Raw genomic sequence first — 18,784 nt, forward strand, 5'->3', positions numbered from 1 at the left:
CCCACTGCCTCATGTCCCCACAACGTGTTTCAAATGCTTTGTAGCATAGGTAGGAATTACAGCTATTCAGATGAAGTATCTTCTTCGTAGTTACATGAGCTATCCTGTGTAGCAGGCTACCTAACCACCACGTGAGTGAGCATGTATTTCAGGAATTGTTAATATAACAGAGCCCATAATTACTTGTGTACAAAGTTGGACTTGGAAGACAGCTCCTTTTTGTAGGGCTGCAAGCCAAGCCCCACTTCAGGTCCCTGCTGGATGGAGATTTCATTATAAAATAGGGGATGAAAAGAGTAATCCCACTCAGTTTCCATGTACATTCAAGTGCAGAGGTCTCTCAGCACTAATCTTCCACGCAAACAGCCCCACTGAGCGCATGGGTTAAGGGCAGCATTGCAGAATCCCTGCTTGGACACGCTGAAGCTGTGTTAGGGCTGGACAAGGCCAGCTGTGCTGCTGTGCATGGCTGTCGTTGCGCTTGGTTTTGGGTGCTTTGTGTCTTTTGTACCCTTACCCACAGGTATGTACAGGCAGTGACTCGGGGAGCCCAGGGTTGATTACTTTCTTTTTACTGCTTAGCTGAAGACAAAGCACAGCTGGCTTTGCTAGTTGACAAACAGGGATCATGGCTTGCCAGAGGAGGCAAAAAAGGGTGTTTGAAGAGGGCTGCTCTGTACCCCCGGTTGGGCAGTGAGACATGAGGCTCGTGGAAGTCACCAGCTGTAAAACCTCACAGAAATGTTGCACGTATTAGCAGTCTCCAAAGCCCCAGTGTGTTTGAGGTAACACAAAGGATGTGCCCTCTCAAACTGGTACTCCTGGATACGGTAGAGATTCATGCGTGCAAAACTGCTCGTGGTTGCACAGCCCGGTTCATCTGCCTTGGGTCTCACATCCCGCACTGAGCCTGAAGTTTAGAAAGAAAACGTAAGGTTTTATGCTTTATGAAACATTCAAATTCTATTGTTTAACAGCAAAGTCTGCTGGACAAATAAACGTTAACCTAGTCCAAGTTTTACCTATGTTTAACATGTAAATATTAAGTTTCTGGGTCTCTTCAGAGCCTACATCTTATCCCCAAGCACGAGTTACTCATTAACTGATTAAGCCCAACCGAGTTTTCATTTGAAAATCTGGTCTTTCCAAAATGGAGGAGAGGACATTGCTCGCATTGATGGTCTTTTCCTCACTCGTAGTGTTAGCAGAAACTATTGCTCAAAAGGTATTTGCTGTATTTTATTTCTTTTTGACAATATCTTCTTTGCTCATGTGGTGATCCATCGTTTTGTGGTAGCTGGCCAGGTAATGCAGGTATCTCCTCTGGTGGCTGCACCTGTGGAGCGTTAGGTTTACGGTGGTGTGATTTTAGAGCTTTGGGTCCTCTTAAGGCCCTTTAGATTGTTAGAGAAACAGAGGAAGCCTTATGTCGGAAGGCTCGTACTTCCATCGCGCCTATTCAGGAGGGTGTAAATGCAGGCAGGTTTCTGCGAGGCAGGGGCAGGTCGTGGGGGTGCCAGGTTTGCGCATGGCGGGGCAGCAAACGCGAGCAGAGGTGCTCAGAAAGCCTTCGGGAAGGGACGCTCCTGGGAGAGACAGCCCCAGCCCAGGCAGGGAGGATTCCAGCTGGGGGTGGGCAGGGGGAGGCACCCATACTGCCAGGATCAGAAACTGTTCTCTCAGGGAATATTCTGGGGGCTAATTCCGTTGTCCTGGGTTGTCGGTAGGCAGCAGGAGGTGGAGTGTACTCTGGCAGCATACAATGAAAAGAGAAACAGCCATCCATTATTCACATGGCGTCGGCTATGCCACCTCCTGCCTTGATGCCCAGGTACTCACTGACCGTGTTTAGCCTGATCAAGCTTCTGAGTTTCAGCTTCAAGAAGGTGCTTGTGGATGCTATTAGTTAGCAAGCAAGCACAGGAGGTGCATTATCAAAACAACCAAAGCTCATCCGAAAGATGTGTGAAGCTAGAAAAGTAAAAACAGGAGTGTGAACTGTTCTGATGCTGAGCCTTTTTATTTTACTATTGGGCTATTATGAGGCTGGTGGTGTCCAGATCAACCCTTCTTAGTGTCACTGCTGAAACACAGGTAGGGCTTTTAAAGCAGACATCCTAAAGGCAAAAGGAGGGTGTTTACAGGGGCAGTTCCCACTCCAGCCTCCCTGTGGAGTGTTTCCAGGCAGCTCCAGGACAGTCCCCTTCTCGGAGCGTCACGAAGCACCAGACCAGGAGAAACACAAGCGCTCAAAGGGCATCCCTGCTTGTGCAACCAGCGGGAGGTTGGAGGCCCACACAGGGTTTCGACCTCCTCACATCGTGTGTGACACAAGGCACCAAGCTGAAAAACATGCAGCAAAGTCAACAGCTGGGAGAGCAAATAATCAGTTGCATAAAATGCCATCAGGTCTCTTCCCGTGGATCGAATGCTTAGAGGCATCTGATTTTCCTGAGGTTTAGGGTTAGGGTTAGGGTTAGTGTATCGTGGTGACACAGCAGCTACTGCAGAGTAGCCCAAGGAGAGAAGACCACAGAAAAGGGCTCGACAGAAGCCTTCTGTGGAACAACAGGCAGGCATAGCTGCAGATTTTCCATGGCTGCAGCTGCAGAGATGTGAACGAGCAGATGGCCGGCCTGGACACGAACAATTCACCCTCCCCAGTTCCAGCTGGACCTTGTGCGGTTCATTCTTTCATCAGACTTTTCCAGTAACATCACCTGGGTAAGGGCTGCTAGGAGCAAACTCTTTGGTCCTGTTTCAGCCTGGTTTCCTTTTTTCCCAGCATGTTACTGAAATCTACAGCCTCCACGTGGACTGCAAGGTCACATCACGATTCGCTCGCACCCTCATCACCAGCAAAATCGTCAACCGAGCTAATGAGTCCAGAGAGGCCACCTTTGAAGTGGAGTTACCCAAGACAGCCTTCATCACCAACTTCTCCATGTAGGCCCAGTCCTTACCGGTGGTGTGAAGGAGGCAGCTCTGGGGACTGGGGGTGCTTTTACCCTTTTTTCTCAGGGGGTGCTGAGAAAAGAGCACAATGAGCTGAGCTCTGGAGCATCCCGCACAAAACGCTCTGTGTGGCAAAGCAGCAGGCAGCAGAAGTCCTTTCCAGCCCTATCTGTTCTATGATTCTATAAGGTAGAGAGGGCAAGGCTGCTGCTGCCACACGGTGGATGACAAACATGCTCAGTGGTGGTGTTCCTCCTGCTCCAGCCTCCCCGAGACCCTGCAAGGAGGAGGGCTGTGTTGTGGTCGTAGCTACTGACATCCTTCTGGATGGGGTGGGATGTGGGAGCCAAACAGTACCCCTTGCTCATGCCCCGAGGGCTATGAAATGCAGCACTCCTCTCCTTGCTTTCCTAATATTAATTGGTTTTTATGGCAACCAAACAGGTCCATCGATGGTAAAGTATACCCAGGAATAATAAAGGAAAAAGCTTCTGCTCAAAAGGAGTATGACAGCGCAGTCTCACACGGGCAGAGCGCCGGCCTTGTCAGGTATGTTGCTGCCCTGAGTAATCCTGCTCCAATGCCCTTCCTTGGCTTCTCCTTCAGCTGGGGGAGCCAGGATTTAATGTGATAGAGATAAATGTGAAAAGCAGCCTTGGGTTCTTGTTGGGAGGGACTCTGTGTGTGTATATATATATATATTTATGTTCACACATGTATATGATTTATGTCTGATACTGCAATGGGCTTCAGTGGGAGGTGTCACTATTTAGCGTTCCTCTGGGACTTGCCATCACGCAGGAGCACCTTGCTGGTCTTGGGATGATGCTCAGTCATTGAGCCTGCTTCCCTGCAAGCACAGGACACCATGGTACTTGAGCAGACGTCAGGCTTTTGGGACACATTTAATCTGTGCTTCCCCATGTATTCATTCCCAGTTCTTGATCCCAGTCTGCTTTACTTCTGCTTCACTTCTCAGCTTGCCTGTGCAGCAGCCGTGGCGTGCTGTTGTGATGTATGCGATGTATACAGCACTGCAGGCAATGTGAAAAGTCTTTATGTGATGAACAGGATTTACTGCTACTTTTCTATTATTCCATGCGGCCCCTTGGCCGTTACTTAGCACAGGTCACAAACTCCGGCCACCACGAGCAACCCTTCCCTTCAGCAGGTAAAGCTCTGCTTGCCCCTGCAGAATCACAGGCAGAAAGCTGGAGCAGTTCCACGTGTCTGTCGGCATTGCAGCTGCCAGCAAAGTCACTTTTGAGCTGACGTACGAGGAGCTGTTGAAGCGGCAGCTGGGGAAGTTCGAGCTGCTCATCAAGGTCCGACCCAAGCAGCTCGTGAAGCACTTCCAGGTGAGCTGTCCTCCCGCGAGGGCCGGGCAGGCGGCACGGCCGTGGTCCCTCCCGGCGCTGATGCCGGCTTCTCCCCCGGCAGATTGATGTGCACGTCTTCGAGCCACAGGGCATACGCTTCTTGGAGGCAGACAGCACGTTCATGACAAACGAGTTAACGAAGGCGCTCACCAAAGTGCAGAACGAAACCAAGGTAAAGCAGCCGCTGCCAGACGTTGCTGCCGGGGGCAGCTTTAAGATGCGCTGCTTTAAATCTTTTTTTTTTTCCTGATTGCTCGCAGGCTCATGTTTTATTTAAGCCGACTGTGGATCAACAGAAGATGAACCCTGAATTTGATGAAACCCTCCTCAATGGTGATTTTGTTGTGCGTTACGATGTTAAGAGGGATGCCGCTGCAGGTGATATACAGGTGAAAAAGCAATAGAAATACAAACGTTTTCAGATCACAGATATGTCTGAATGCGAAGTGCAATCAGAAAACCAGCAACAGTTACTTTGAAACACCAGGAGTGACAGGAAAAGCTCTTTCCGTTAATCCAGGGTCTGCAGGAACTGATGGCCATAGTCAGTAAATCCCCAGCGACACCAGGCACAATGCAGGAATGGGTCATCCATGAAAAAAGAAAGAATCAGGCTTTCAAATTTTGATTCCATACCAAATCTACTCCTTATAGATGTCCCTCTACATTTATTTTTATTATTTTGGCTGATCTAAGGTGTATTTGTAGCTTCTTGTAAATGAAGTTTAGAGGGATGTGCTTTATGTAACTATTGAAATGACTGCTTGATTTATTTTTTGTGACAACTGAGGCACAGCTAAAGAGGCCAGGAACTTAAAAATATTTATGGACCAATGCATATCCTGGGGAATAAAGTGCACTCTTTTGCATACCGTTTCACTAATGAAGCATGCATGGATGTGCTAAAAGATGGCAGTCAGTCAGTGAGCAGAGATGTGCTCATAGGTGATAATGAAGAAGTAACATACAGTGATAATGCAGATATACGTATGGCAGAGGTGTATAATACATACATGCACTGTTCTCTTGTAATCTGCTTTCTACAGATTGTCTTGCTTCCAGCTAGGAAATATATTTTAGTATTTCTTTGATTTGAGCTTATCTAGAAGAACAGAATGCTGAGCATGCATCCCCCCTTCTGGCTATGCCAGAATCTGAAGATGCAATATTTAGTTAGTTAGATGGAATTTCATTCATGATTTCCCATTCTGTATTTCAGATTGTCAACGGGTATTTTGTGCATTACTTTGCACCCCAAGAAATGCCAGTGTTTCCCAAAAATGTCATCTTTGTTATAGATCGAAGTGGCTCCATGGCAGGCAGAAAAATTGAACAGGTAATGTACCTCAAAGTACTGATCTCTGCTTGTGCCGGTCACACAGAGCAGCCTTTGGAGGAAGTGGCTGTGAATCTCACTTCAGAAATACACACTGGTTTTGTAGACAGCAACATTCTCAGACAGAGAGAAACACTTGAAAATATGCGTGCACGGATTTGGGCTATTAAAGAGCAACACTTTTCTGATACGGCTGCTCTCACAAGGCAGAGAGCAGACATCAAGGCAGAGAGCAATTTTCCTGTTTCTTTGCAGAATAATAATTTCTGATTTTTTAAAATGAATTTTAAAGAATCCAGTTGTCTGGTTTCCCTTTCTTGATGACTCTGCATGTAGCTTTGCTAGGGAGCAGACGAGTCCACTACAGCCCTCATGGGTGTCTCTGTGTCTGCAAGTTAAGTGAATCAGACACTTCTGGTGGTCTCAACCTGGAAAATGCCATTGCGACTACGTAAGAGCATTGGGCTGCATCTCAAATAGTACTGCTGGGAAACCCCCTTATGACACAGCAATTCCAGTCCTGGTTCTGACAAGCAAGTAGTAATGTTCAAAGTGACTGTTTTCTCCTTGGAACAGACTAGGGATGCCCTGCTGAAGATCTTACAGGACCTCCGCCCAGAAGATCATTTCAGCTTTGTCACCTTTAACAGCAAAGTGGTGGAGTGGAAGAGCTCTTTGCTGCCAGCCACTGCAGAGAACGTGGCGAGTGCTGCAGGATTTGTGCAAACTCTGTCTGCTAGTGGAGGTACAAGGCACCACCTAGATGCTTGTAACCACAGCCTGTCACCCAACGTAACGTATTGCTTAGAAAACAAGCGTTCTTATGAATTGTATACTGGCACAGAGCTGCCATCAGGGTTCACAAAGCAAGTGAGTATTTTAATGCTTAAGGGTGGGAGAGAAAGACTGGACATGGGAGTGGACAGATTGGTGACTACATTGTGATAAGGATAAAGAGAGACAGTTGCATCAGATCTATGAGCCATACAAGCCACAAAGTTTTGTTTCAGATTTTTAGAACAGAGGTGGCTGGAAGATTTCCCAATAGTACCTTTTTTTTTCCTACAGGAAAACGGCAATTCAGTCAATATTTGACAACGATTTGCTATTTATTTTATTTTAATTTTTTTTTAAATATCAAGGGTCCCCTTGCAAAATAAAATGCATCCGAAGTCATACACCTGTGTAAGCCACACTACAGAAACAAACCAGTCACAATAGGCATGAAGCATTTCAAGTGCTGCACAACTCGGTGCGCTCTGTTTTATTTAGTTTTAAGCACATCTAAAGGCTCCATCTCCTGTTAATGTTATGCTATTGGTATTTACGTAGGGGTTTTTTATCCCAGGTGTGACCAGCACCAAAGCCATCTGCGCACAGCTCTTTCCTTTGACTTCTCAAATAAGACTAAGAGGCGGTTCTGAAACGTGGGTTGACAGATGACAGTGTATTTATTTAAGCACTTTCTAATGGCTCTAGACATGTTTGTATTTCCCATGACATATGTGTGGAAAACAATCCCAAAAGAATACTCAACCATTGTCACTGCAATATAATACACCATAATTAAGCCGAGTAGGCTGAAGCCCCGAATCCTCATCTCTCTGAAGGATTGCTTCCTGCAGAAAACTTTAGATAGGTGTGCAGGGCCTCTGTGGATGAAATGCACTGATTTCTTCAGGTGATGATCTTTGCAGGTGAGCCATGCTTGCTTTCTCATTATAGGCACAGATATCAATCATGCCCTGCTGACTGCTGTGAGTGGGCTGGAGAAAGCTGAGGGGCTGCCGGAACGGAGTGTCTCCATGATAATTTTGCTGACGGATGGCCAGCCCACTTCTGGTGAGTAAATACTAGCTCAGCCCTTTCTCTCCTGGATTCGTTACATCTTTTACACTTGCATCCCAGCGTGGTAGATGTAGCTTATGCTTCAAAAGAGCTTTGTTATAAGCAGGCTGGGTCGTTCCAGAGAGGATGATTGTGACAGGGCTATGGCAAGGGCTGTAGGAAGTGCCCACCCATGACTACATGTCATTTAGCTGGGAACAGTTTTGGTAAATACCATTGACTTCCCAGTTTATAAACTTGAAGGAATTGTTGGAGATACTCCAGGCACAGCTGAAACGTGAAAGTAAAATACAGCCAGAGCAAACACATGGACATTTTGCATATATTATGTCTGGTCCCGTTTGAGAGGTATTGCTTATGCTTTTCCACCCTCCTTGACCCAAACTTGAGATATTTTAAAGGGTCTCTTGTTTTATATTCTTTTCCACGTCTAGCTCTTAACTAGTAATTAGCTGTGATAGCACAAACAGAGGGTTGAGATAAAAACGTTGCATTAAATAAACAGTAACTCCCAATGCAATGGCACAAACATCGCTTGTTCTGAACAGAAGCTGATCTAAGTTCTGTGTGGCAACCAGTATCTCTTCTAGTCCAGTCATACCAATTCGGTTGTAAGCCTTCTAAGAAGATCATTCTGCCTTTCACATCATGTGATCCTTACTGGCTTGGGGTCAGTTTATTTGTTTCGGGTTTTCTTGTTAGATATAATTCATCTCATGGTGCTGCCTACTCAGCACAGCCACCGTGAGTCTCAGGTATCCCCAGGCACATCACACATCCACAAGCTGGCTGGAAATCAGGCCAGTGTGGAGTGCCAGGTGAACGCACGCAGTGTTATTGCGTGCATTGCCTTCCTTGGTAAGGCAGGCTGAACGGGAAAAAGTCTGAGCTGCTCCCATAATACTGCTGCAGGCAGCTCCTGCCTGGAAGTGCTGACAGAGAAGCTCTCCATACAATCTCTGAATTGATGCGCATGATTTTCATGGATGGTGCTTGTCTTCCCAATGCTTGATCGAGTGTTTCCATCCCTTGCTCTGTTGGTTTGCAGAGTGTGTCCCTTTTGTCCTAAAAACCTCCTCTGGCCCCCAGAATCTTGTAAAATATTTTGCACTTACTCATGACAACATAAGTAGGAGCTAGTAAAAGTCATTAAGGGGGGAGAATGAGGTTCTGGCACTCCGTATGCAGAGCGATGCTTTCATCTTCAACTCAATTACTGGAATTCTAGCTCATATATTTTCAAGACTTTATTCTGAATAATTTCTAAAAGGCTTTAGGAAGAGTTTTCCGTTAAACCTGCCGCTGTCTTCTACTTTTTAAAACCCCAACCAAACAAGTGTATATTTTTGTTTCAATTCCAGGTGAGAGTAATGTGGAAGTTATTCAAGAAAACATCCAGAAAGCAGTCAATGGGAAATATGCTCTCTTCTGCCTTGGCTTCGGGTTTGATGTCAGTTACAAGTTCCTGGAGAAAATGGCCCTAAGCAATGGGGGAATAGCACGTCGTATATATGAAAATGCTGATGCAGCCTTGCAGCTCCAGGTCAGGACTAAGGAATATGGCAAAGAAAACATTTATCAGCTATGGCTTGTGTCTTCGAATATTTTCTGAGATAGAGAGCTGGAGTCTAGTTTATCTGGTGATTTTGGGGAGGGAGGGAAGCAGTCTGGGAGCATCTGAGGGTTTGTACCCTAACCACGATTCAGGTCATCCTCAAATGTGTTTGGACAAACCTGGGAGCTCACACATTTCTGTACCTCTGCAAAAAAAACCGATTGTCCAGGGGACGTGATGCTGAGAAAACATCTGGTCTTGGATCCTATTCTAAACCCCTTGAAGCTCCACCGTTGGAAGCTGTTTCCTATGGTTTCCCTAAAACTCAGCAGGTAGTCTGAGGCACATACAGGCAAACTGGCTCTGCAATACCACCAGCCTGGATCTTTCCTGTCCATTTGGAGAGCTGTTTCGGAGATGTTCTCTTTTGTGGGAAGCCAGTTCCACCTCTTTTGCCTGGATTTGCTTCATGCGAGCCCCAGTCCAGAAGGAGAAGGATTCATCCTCAGGATTAGTCAAGTTTAAAAGAAATCAGATTTCAAAGGGGCTAAAGCAAAACACCTGACTGAATAGGATGGGCATCCTGGTTGGATATCTGAATTCCTATGTAAAGTGTTCATATGGCATCTCAAGCCTGGTTACAGAAGGTGTGCTGAAGAAATACGTATGGGGTTTTTCCTAGCAGCAGTCCCACACTGCTGAAGGAAAAGCTTTGTTCCCTTCTTTTTAAAGGGGTTTTAGACATTCAGTATATTGTTTTGCATAATTTTGCAGTCATGTGTGCACTCTCTGCTTCTCTTTAGGGGTTTTATCAAGAAGTGGCTACCCCAATACTAAAGAAAATTGAAATGCAGTATCCAGAAAATGCCATCGAGGGATTAACAAAGAACGATTTCAAGCTGTTTTTTGAAGGATCTGAAATTGTTGTATCTGGGAAAATTAGCAATGAGCTTGATCTTTTGCCAGTCGAAATCAAAGCTCAGTCAGTAAGTGCTTGGTTTACTAACTGCGAAAAATGTATAACCCTTCTGTCTTTTATAGTTCACTAGAAGACTTGAGGAAGTCTTCTGTGTGCAGTACGTGTTCTCTGCATTTGGGCACTGTGCTGCTTTCCCATTTGGGGAAAATGCTTGAGAATTCCAGCAATTTTCTTCTCCTGAATTTACTGCGAAATAAAAACCTTGCAGTATATCCACAAATAAGCAAACGGTAATTTTAATCCTTTCAAAACTATACTATTTTGGCCTTTCAAGCGTTTTTAGGAACTGGCTTGTATTTTTAGAATAAAGAAGGAAATATGAATTATTCATCTCAAAAATAATGAAATAGAACAATTTCATTACCTTCTTTTTTTCAACACTGTTTCAAGTTCATAAACATAGATCCAAAATACATGCTGCTTTGGTAGTTTGGAGTTGCATTTTTCAATGGGAAAGGACAAAATTGAAGGACAAAAAGGGCACTTTGGTACTGGAAGATGCTATTTGAAGTCTAATAATGTGATTTTAACAGAAATCTGCAACTCTTCTTTTGACAGTCAGTTTTCTCCCACTTTAGCATTCTAGTGACTTGACTCTTAAAGAAGAAACAAATGTCAAAGAGAAGGAGCAAGTATTTCAAAATCAAAGTTACATCTTTGGAAATTTCATAGAGAGACTGTGGGCTTACTTAACCATTCAGCAGCTGCTGGAAAAATCGTGAGTGTCTTCATGCTTCCTATTACGAATTTCTAACTCAAAATACAAATGAAAGAACCACAACGAAATATTTCTGTAGATAGTAGTAAAAACACAGTATACTGGAAGAACACTACATGCCTGTATGAGGGACATGAGGTGCCTTTCAGTTTATGACAGCCCTGTATCATTAAATGTGTGTATATAGATGTATATACACCCACGAAAATGTAATAGAAAATATTCTTCTTGACATTACTCTGAAATACATGATATGAATATGAAAAAGAATCTGAAGATGAGCTGCTCATAGTCTCTATGTTATTTCTTCATTATTAACACAGACTTTAGTATTTCAGCACAAGAAGAGGACCAGAAAACCCTGGAGGCTCAAGCGTTGGAGCTGTCTCTGCGGTACAGCTTTGTTACACCCCTCACTTCCATGGTGGTCACCAAACCAGCTGACCAAGAGCAGACAGGCCTGGCGAACAAACCCACTGAAGCTGGTAAATGAGGCATAAAACAGTCCCCTTGAAATATGCTGCTGTTATTGAGGATTTGTTGTTGACCTCCAGTATAGTTCATTTTCTAGTGATAGGACACAGTAATAAGCCCCATTGGAGGCAGGATTTCAGGGACTAGCATCCTTCCAGATAAAACATACAGGAGTTGTTTTAAAAGGTGAAGTGGTGAAATGGGCACTCTGGTTGAAATGGAAAATAGTTTGTTTAAATATTAATTAAAAGTAATTGAACAGCTGGTACTCAGCATTCCTGCCACTGCCACTGTAGCATTAAAGTAGAAAAGTGAATGCAGGGGAGGAAAGCATGTCACCACTTGCAAGTGCTCTGTCTGCCTTTAACACACAGAAATCTCATCTCCTGAAGCCCAACACCTGCTTGTCCCAGTTTTCCGGTTCGCACATTGGTAAAGTAATTCGCTGTTGACTGAATGACACTAACCTGTTCCTTTTCTTTGTGTTAGATAATGAGAAGCGCAACACTGTTCCAGTAGGAGGTAAATGTTTTCTTTTTCCAGTAGCATATTTCCATAATAGTCTCTAATGAAATTAAAAAAAAAGAAGCTTGTGTTTGTTTATAGAGGGGATTAGCTGAGATTTAAAATAATATATGAAGCAAAACGTAAGCAATGACTGCCACGGTCTGTGTGGGGTTTGGGTGGATAACATGGTCAAAGGGAGAAAATCTTCCATTCAGAAAGTCTGTAAGGTCAAAATTGTCTTTACTTATGAGGATAAGTAGTTCTTCAAGTGAATGGTGCTGATGATGCTCCTGCTTCTTCCTGCTGTGTGCCAAGCATCTATCAGAAAATTAAGCTCAAGATATTTTGGAATGAGTTCTGAGGGTGATTTAGGTCAATGCTTTTCTCTCTTTCTGGAAATAATAGATCTGTTTGACTATAAATGACTTCCAGCATAATTAATCTGATAATCTCAGCTATGATATCATAATGGCAATGCTTTTATAGGTGGGAAAGGAAGGCAGCTGGAGAATTACAGATTTGGTGTTTGAAACAGTCCCATAGGGTATGTAATATGATCATGGATAAAATACAGGTACTCTTTTCTTTCTCCAGATGCTTACAAACTGAGGAGTGCATCACTTCCTGGTAAGTGCTTCTCATTTGTTTATATTCAGAGTAATGTTATAAAGTTCATTTAGTACGTAGGTTGATAGCAACATTCCTTTAATAAATACGCTTTGATAGTGGATGCCCACTTGATACACAGTTGAGGTTTTATTATATGTATTTCGGGCTGCAGATATTTTATAATTAACTGCAAGCTTTTGAAAACAATCTTGGTCCCTTTTCAGGGAAACAATCTGGTCCTTTTTCAGAAATAAAACCATCAGTATGACTCACTCCTGAAAATAAATGTAAAAGACCCGGAAAAGCATATGCTAGTAAGCTGGATAGAGCCTTGGGCAACATGGTCTAGGGTGAAGGCATCCCTGCCCACGGCAGAGGGGCTGGAACTAGATGATCTTAAGGTCCTTTCCAACCCAAACCATTCTGTGATCTATGAAGGAAATGAACATCAACAAAAAAGTACTATTTACCATCCCGGGGTTCGCCATGTGAAGCCAGTGTGGGGCACAATGGCAATGCCTGTCCTGCAAGGGGGAAGTCCCAGCGTGCTGCAGGCAGAGCTCAGCATCTCCATAAGCTCCCATAGTGCAGAGCTTGCGCTCTCTGCTCTCCTGCATAGGATCCTCACGTTCGCACCTGTGGCTGTATCCAAAAAAGCCAGTGGGCAACTAATGGGAGATTCCCTGTGTTAAAGGGTGGGGAGGGAGATGCAAGGCATGGCCCCAGACCAACCAAACATTGGAAAAACCTTTTATTTCAGGTCGATGGCGCTCTGAGCCCCAATCTGGCAGCAACAAGAAGCTGTTGTCAGTAGGTAGTTATTCACAGTTGTGTGCCAAGAGGAGCTGGGGTGGGTGCGCTGGGTTCAATGTGGTAGCTGTTAAAAACACAGCTCTAAACCCTCCTGCAGCTCAGGCTGGGCATGTCCCAGTGTTGATCCTATGAGAAGCAGGCATTGGATGTTGTGCTTTTTTTCCCCATTGGTACACCCTGTTTGAAGCAAAGCTCTCCATAGAAGTCGGTGAAGAGCTCTGCTGTAAAGGCTTCTGTCATAGTGTTCTTCCTGGTGAATTAGCCAACTTAAAGGAAAATGTTTCATCAAACTCTTCTTATTAAGAAGAATTAATAAACATCATAATAAGGAGAAATTACTATTCATAACAGAATAATTTTAAGTATTTCAGTTGGCAGGCAAAGAAAAAGAATGAGAGCACAACCTGTTGGTGAGTACTGAATATACTGGTTCCTTTGTAATAATTAATGTGACTGTAATGTACAGGTTTTCGTCTATTTTTTTTCTGACTGCATCAACTCTATGAAAAACCCTTTTACCTTCAAGCAAACCTTGGCTAGTTCTTTCCACATAAGTGAAAAATATCCCATGAGAAAGCCTCTCTGGCACAAGGACATACATTATATTGCATTGGTTATCTTCAACCTTGGCTTTTTTAAGAGCTCATTGACTTTACTAAACCCTAAGTTTAAAAATCTGTTCTTTTCATTCATATCAAGGTGCTGTGCCTGGGTCTGCTCTTCAATAATCATTACTATGTTGATTTTAATCATTCTATTCTATAGAGGTTAAAACTAGTGGTTTAGGTATGAATTGACTATGTAATTTTGCTGTGCCCATCCAAAGGGCACAGGTTAGAGTTTTCTTTGCATTCTAACATTGTTCTTCTGGCTTTTCAGTCAACGTTCATTCACAGCTTCTCCTCCAATCACCCAAACAAAATGAAATAGTCTGTTTAAATACCGATGGAAAAGCCCAGCCCTCCATCCACCTGCTGTCAGATCCAGAGCAAGGTGAGTGAGCCCCATTCCCTAGATATCAAGGACAAGGAGAATCACTTTGGTCTATGAGAGTAGTTGGTGTTTTGGGGGTCACCCCCTTTTGTGAAGGATGATATGACACCTGCTGCCTTGCAGCGATCCAAGAGGCTGTGCTTAATTTTTCCTTTCTGTTAGGCAATATCAACTTCCACTGTGCAACAGCTGAGGGCACTTCTCACGGGTCCAGTTGATGGTCACCTCCTTCTGCTCGTGTCACAGCCGTGGTCTTTAGGGTTTTCTGCTGCCCAGCCTTTGGAGCTTCCTAGGATGTATCCTACCTGCTAATGGAAAGATGCATGCTCTTTACAGACTGCAGTTTGCTGTGGTCCTGTGCTCAGACTCTGGTGACCCCACGGCAGTCTTGGGGCACATGGAGCTGAAGCCTGCAGTACTGTGCCTCCCAGAACTAGGTTTGAGACCCCGGATGCGTTTCAGCAGCAAAGCTGAAGCCGCTTTATGGAGATCACTCACACCTTAAAGCACAGTCACTTGACAGTTTTTTGTTAATGTCATTAAAGGGCTCACTGTGACGGGGAAACTTGGAGACAGAACAAACCACTTTGTGCACTTTGAAATCAACTATGCGAATCCCCCCGCCCAAATCCACGTCTCTACAGATGCAATCGTCCTGCGCCACAACAACGAGAGCACTCGGCTGCCATGGACAGAGTCGGCCACCGCCACCATGCAGGGGTAAGGAACATTACCCTGTCCTTTCCCAGACTTGACAGATCTTTCTTCATCCAGGCCTCTGCTTCATGTTTGCTTCAAGTAAGTGCTTCCAAATGTCCTGTCCCACGAGTAACTCATCAGGAGCGGAAGTAGGGCACCTTCACAGTCCTCCACTTCAGATACAGAGAGCACAAAAGGTTTGATTTGAATTCTCCAGGCCTGTGTAATAGAATCAGACACTGCACTTTCAGCCTGCCTTTCTGCTTTGACGTCACAGGCAGAACATTCATCTTCCAAAGGACAGGACCCGCTGGGGCACATCGCAGCCCCCGTGCCACTGCCATGCCAGCTGCCACCAGACCCTTTGTGTTCCTCCCGCTGCAGAGTGAGCGCTGCGAAGTGATGGCTTTGACATTCACTGTCTCTTTTTATGTATCAGCTGGCTCCACACAGGCTGAAGGGGTTTTTCTCCTCTGTTTTAGCAACAGCTCACATCTGGCCAGCTGACCGTGTTTATGGACAGGCAGAATGTGTTTGAATAGCTGTCTGTGACTAAATGCCCGCTGCTGGAGAGAGTACTTTAAATGCAGAATTTATTGTCAAACTAATTAGAGCAGAATCCTTCACTGCCACAGGAAAGAGCAGAATGTAACTAGTTCCACCAGCTTTTTGCATTGCTGGAATAAACCTCGGGGGGGATCTGCCGTTAGTGTGGGGCACAGGACACACCGCACTCCTTCCCTTACAACCCATTCTAGGCAATAACAGAAGTCCTAAACCAGTTACTTTCGATTATTTTTGCAATCCAAATGGAGCCAGGGACATGTTGGGTTTCTGCCCCTCTCTAGTTTGTTGTCTGCCAAGCAGAATGATCCTCCTGCTTCAAACCAGCACCTTTGCAGTTGCAGCGCTTTGTACACCAGCATACGCAGGGGTGTTTGTACCTAACCTGGTCTGCAGGGGAGAAAACTGCAGTGAATGTGCGTGTTCTGCAAGCCCACCTGGGTCAAAAAAAAATGAATGGCTTAGAAGGAAGGCAAGGTCTGAAAAAACCTGTGAAATAGCCAAGAGAAAAGTATTGGACTTGTTGATAAAATAGATAGAATTATTTTATCTGGTCTCATTAAAATGGTGAAAAATATTTTGGTTTTTTCCATCCAAGTATTTCTTGTCATTATGGATAATAAGGTGTTTTCATCAGCAACAAGTTTTTCTCTGGTATACTTGTATGTAACCTGATATGAAAAACATCAGTTGTGCAGCGTAGAGAGAAAAGGTCATGCCACTTAATATTTTCCAGCTTAAAAATAATCACCATCATGAAAAATGCAATTGCAAGGAGACATAGTACGTAAATTCTTTTAATTAATGAATGTCTATCTATAGACAACAAATGCAGATTGTTCTTCATTTTCTTCTTGGAAATAATGTCATTATTTCCTTCCCAGGCTGAGCATCTCAGTTGAAAAGGAAAGGAGCGTTACAGCATCATTGTCTGATACAGTCACGGTGAAAATTTCCCTCATAAAGTTCCCAGAGGATTTCCTTGGGCTGCATTTCCTGAACACTGACCGTTTCTCTGAGAAAGTCAGTGGAGCTCTGGGTACGTATCATTACAGATGTGTGTACACAGAGTGGTCTTGTAACTAAGCTCCTGAAATGAAAATACTGGGTGTGTATGGGGGGTTCAGCCACATCATAAGCCCTTATTCAGACTTTACTTCCCTGCGTCCTGACCAGCTCTTATGAAAAGCAGTGGGCAGGCAAGGCAGAGGGAATGCTGTAATTCCAGGGGTTCCAGAGAGGCTTTATATTTAATTTGCTCTTTTCAGGTGTCTAACATCACCTCTCACTGCACAGTGGGCCCTGCTCTGCAAGAGGGGAGGTTTTACGCTGGAAACATAACGTAGTACTTTTCTACTGACTATGATTGGTTTAGAATATGTTACAATAAGACTAAAATAATAGTTGGGCTTAACCTCAACAGTGCTGTGGAATGACATAATTTATGCAGCACATTCACTTGATGTCAAATAGTGGACTATAAATAATGGACATTAAATCGTAAGCAGTCAGGGTTAGAAAATGAAAGCCAGCTGGTGCTGAGCATCCCAGCTTCAAAAATCCTGGTGGCACTGAAGCTGAAGTTGTTTCAAAAACTTCACAGACACAGAGGTTGCATATTCTAAACCCCCAAAACCCTGTGAAAAGCCATCAGAGTGAGGCTGCATCTCTCTGTGGAGGAGTGTTAGGGATAACAGATCACAGCTGAAACACAGGAATGTTCTTAGCTTGCTGAGGGAGCTTCCAAGTGTTAGAAATGTTATGTTGGTTTGTTTCCTGGGGCAGCAAGCTGCTTTCTCGGCGCTACAGCTGTCATTTGGGTTAAATGAACAGCAATTTTCAGAGTTTTTCCTATTTTAAAATAATGTGTGTCTGTTCCTTAGGTCAATTTTATTCAAAAGCACGATTTGAGAACAATTCCAACATGAATCAGAGAGCTGATGAAAGACTCCTCCGTGGACTTCAGCAAGGCTTTAGACACTGTCTCCCTTGGCATCCCCCTGGGCAAGCTCCGGAAGCACTGGCTGGACAAGCAGACGATGAGGTGGATTGAGAACTGCCTGAATGCTGGGTCTCAGAGGGTTGTGGTCGGGGGCACAGTCTAGTTGGAGACGTGTAACTAGTGGTGGTCCTTGGGGTCAGTACTAGGTCCAGTCTTGTTTAAGTTATTCATCAGTAACTTGGATGAAGGGATAGAGTGCCTCCTCAGCAAGTTTGCTGACGATACACTGGGAGGAGTGGCTGATACCCTAGGGTGCTGTGCTGTCCTTCAGAAGGATCTAGACAGCCTGGAAAGATGAGATCATAACCTGGGGCTCCAGTTTTCATAAGAAATGCCAAGTAAAGTAAGGTTCTGCTGCCTCCTTCATAAGGACAGGGGAGGGTGTTTCCTCAGCTCTATTTACCATGAGAAACAATGTTTACACCTCAGCTGCTTTTAGCAAGTTTCTGCGGTGTGGAAGAAATGCTGTGAGTGTGCAGCTTCTGTCCCTGTGCCCCCATCACCACCACCTCCAGAGCTGGGAGTGGAGAGGTCCTCGCTGGGCCACGTGGGGTTCTGGTACCATCTGCAAGCATAAGGTCAATTCTGGGCCTGCTCTCTGATCATTTTATCCCAAATTTTTCTTGCTTTGATTCTTTTTCAGGCAGTACAAGAACGATTAGAGCCTTGAGTCAGCCAGTGAACCTGTTTCCTGCTGGTCAATAGATCTAACTCCCTAGAAAAGAGTATTCTGGGAAAGAAAACTATGCAAATGATGCTCTTCCAAATACTTTTTCTCATCAAGAAAACCACACAGTTAAAGCCTTACCTGTTACTGTATACAAAACAAATCTTTTACCTTGAAATAATTACACTTTCAAGATGAGAATGTGCTTGCTTGTTATTTTAAACTGGTTCGTAATACTCAATGGGATTGTGTTGCTGAAGATTTATGTGAATGGACTGAATAAAATTAACATTATCAGCTCCCAGTCTGATATGAACACATGGACTTAGGTTTCCAACTAAAAACAAGTAGTGGCATCACCCAGCCCAACAATTTGTCAAATAAATCCACAAATGTGTCGCATAGACAGCAACAGATTTCTAAGATGTGCACTCTTGAGGCAGTTACAACTGATAACGCTCTTGAACTGTGTGTTTTGGGAAGTTTAGAGCAGGATTAGTTTACCATTTATCTCTTTATTTTATGGGGGAACAGGGGAAACCTCAGTCTTGCTGTGTTAAGGTTCTTCTAGAGATGGGTTTGTAACAACATTGAAAGACGATGAAATTAGCAGTAGGCACATAGGGGGGAATGTGACCCGCACTGGCTGCGGTCCCACTTGTCATAGCAGAGTTCTGGAGGCTGTT

General features: G+C 44.3%; 1 protein-coding gene across 3 annotated transcripts; it reads left to right on the top strand.

Annotated features, from left to right (window-relative positions):
- The first annotated feature begins 1,075 nt into the window (after positions 1-1,075).
- On the top strand, positions 1,076-18,395 carry ITIH4 (inter-alpha-trypsin inhibitor heavy chain 4). Of its 3 annotated transcripts, none has more exons than XM_061458333.1 (22): positions 1,076-1,225; positions 2,786-2,946; positions 3,400-3,504; positions 4,151-4,313; positions 4,396-4,506; positions 4,595-4,723; positions 5,554-5,670; positions 6,247-6,415; positions 7,396-7,512; positions 8,880-9,061; positions 9,877-10,059; positions 10,631-10,770; positions 11,101-11,255; positions 11,734-11,766; positions 12,346-12,378; positions 13,121-13,174; positions 13,545-13,583; positions 14,053-14,166; positions 14,712-14,886; positions 16,314-16,468; positions 17,313-17,500; positions 18,079-18,395. In XM_061458333.1, exons 1-21 carry the CDS (start codon positions 1,151-1,153, stop codon positions 17,480-17,482), a joined length of 2,580 nt encoding a protein of 859 aa, XP_061314317.1. In that variant the 5' UTR covers positions 1,076-1,150; the 3' UTR covers positions 17,483-17,500; positions 18,079-18,395. The 3 variants fall into 3 exon arrangements, with proteins under 3 accessions (XP_061314317.1, XP_061314319.1, XP_061314318.1); XM_061458335.1 differs by having other exon boundaries at positions 17,313-17,467; positions 18,074-18,395; XM_061458334.1 differs by lacking the exon at positions 13,545-13,583.
- Positions 18,396-18,784: the final 389 nt, after the last annotated feature.

This window comes from Pezoporus flaviventris, unplaced genomic scaffold (genome assembly GCF_033815535.1).
Source record: "Pezoporus flaviventris isolate CSIRO_AGI_PZ_B2104156 unplaced genomic scaffold, CSIRO_AGI_Pfla_v1 ptg000026l, whole genome shotgun sequence".
Lineage (NCBI taxonomy): Eukaryota > Metazoa > Chordata > Aves > Psittaciformes > Psittacidae > Pezoporus > Pezoporus flaviventris.

Bases quoted from the DNA above. Each gene is read 5' to 3' on its own strand.
- ITIH4 (XM_061458335.1), top strand. From the start codon at position 1,151: ATGGAGGAGAGGACATTGCTCGCATTGATGGTCTTTTCCTCACTCGTA. The intron at 3,505-4,150 runs GTATGTTGCTGC...TTGCCCCTGCAG, and splicing joins CAGAGCGCCGGCCTTGTCAG to AATCACAGGCAGAAAGCTGG. The intron at 10,771-11,100 runs GTGAGTGTCTTC...CACAGACTTTAG, and splicing joins CAGCAGCTGCTGGAAAAATC to TATTTCAGCACAAGAAGAGG.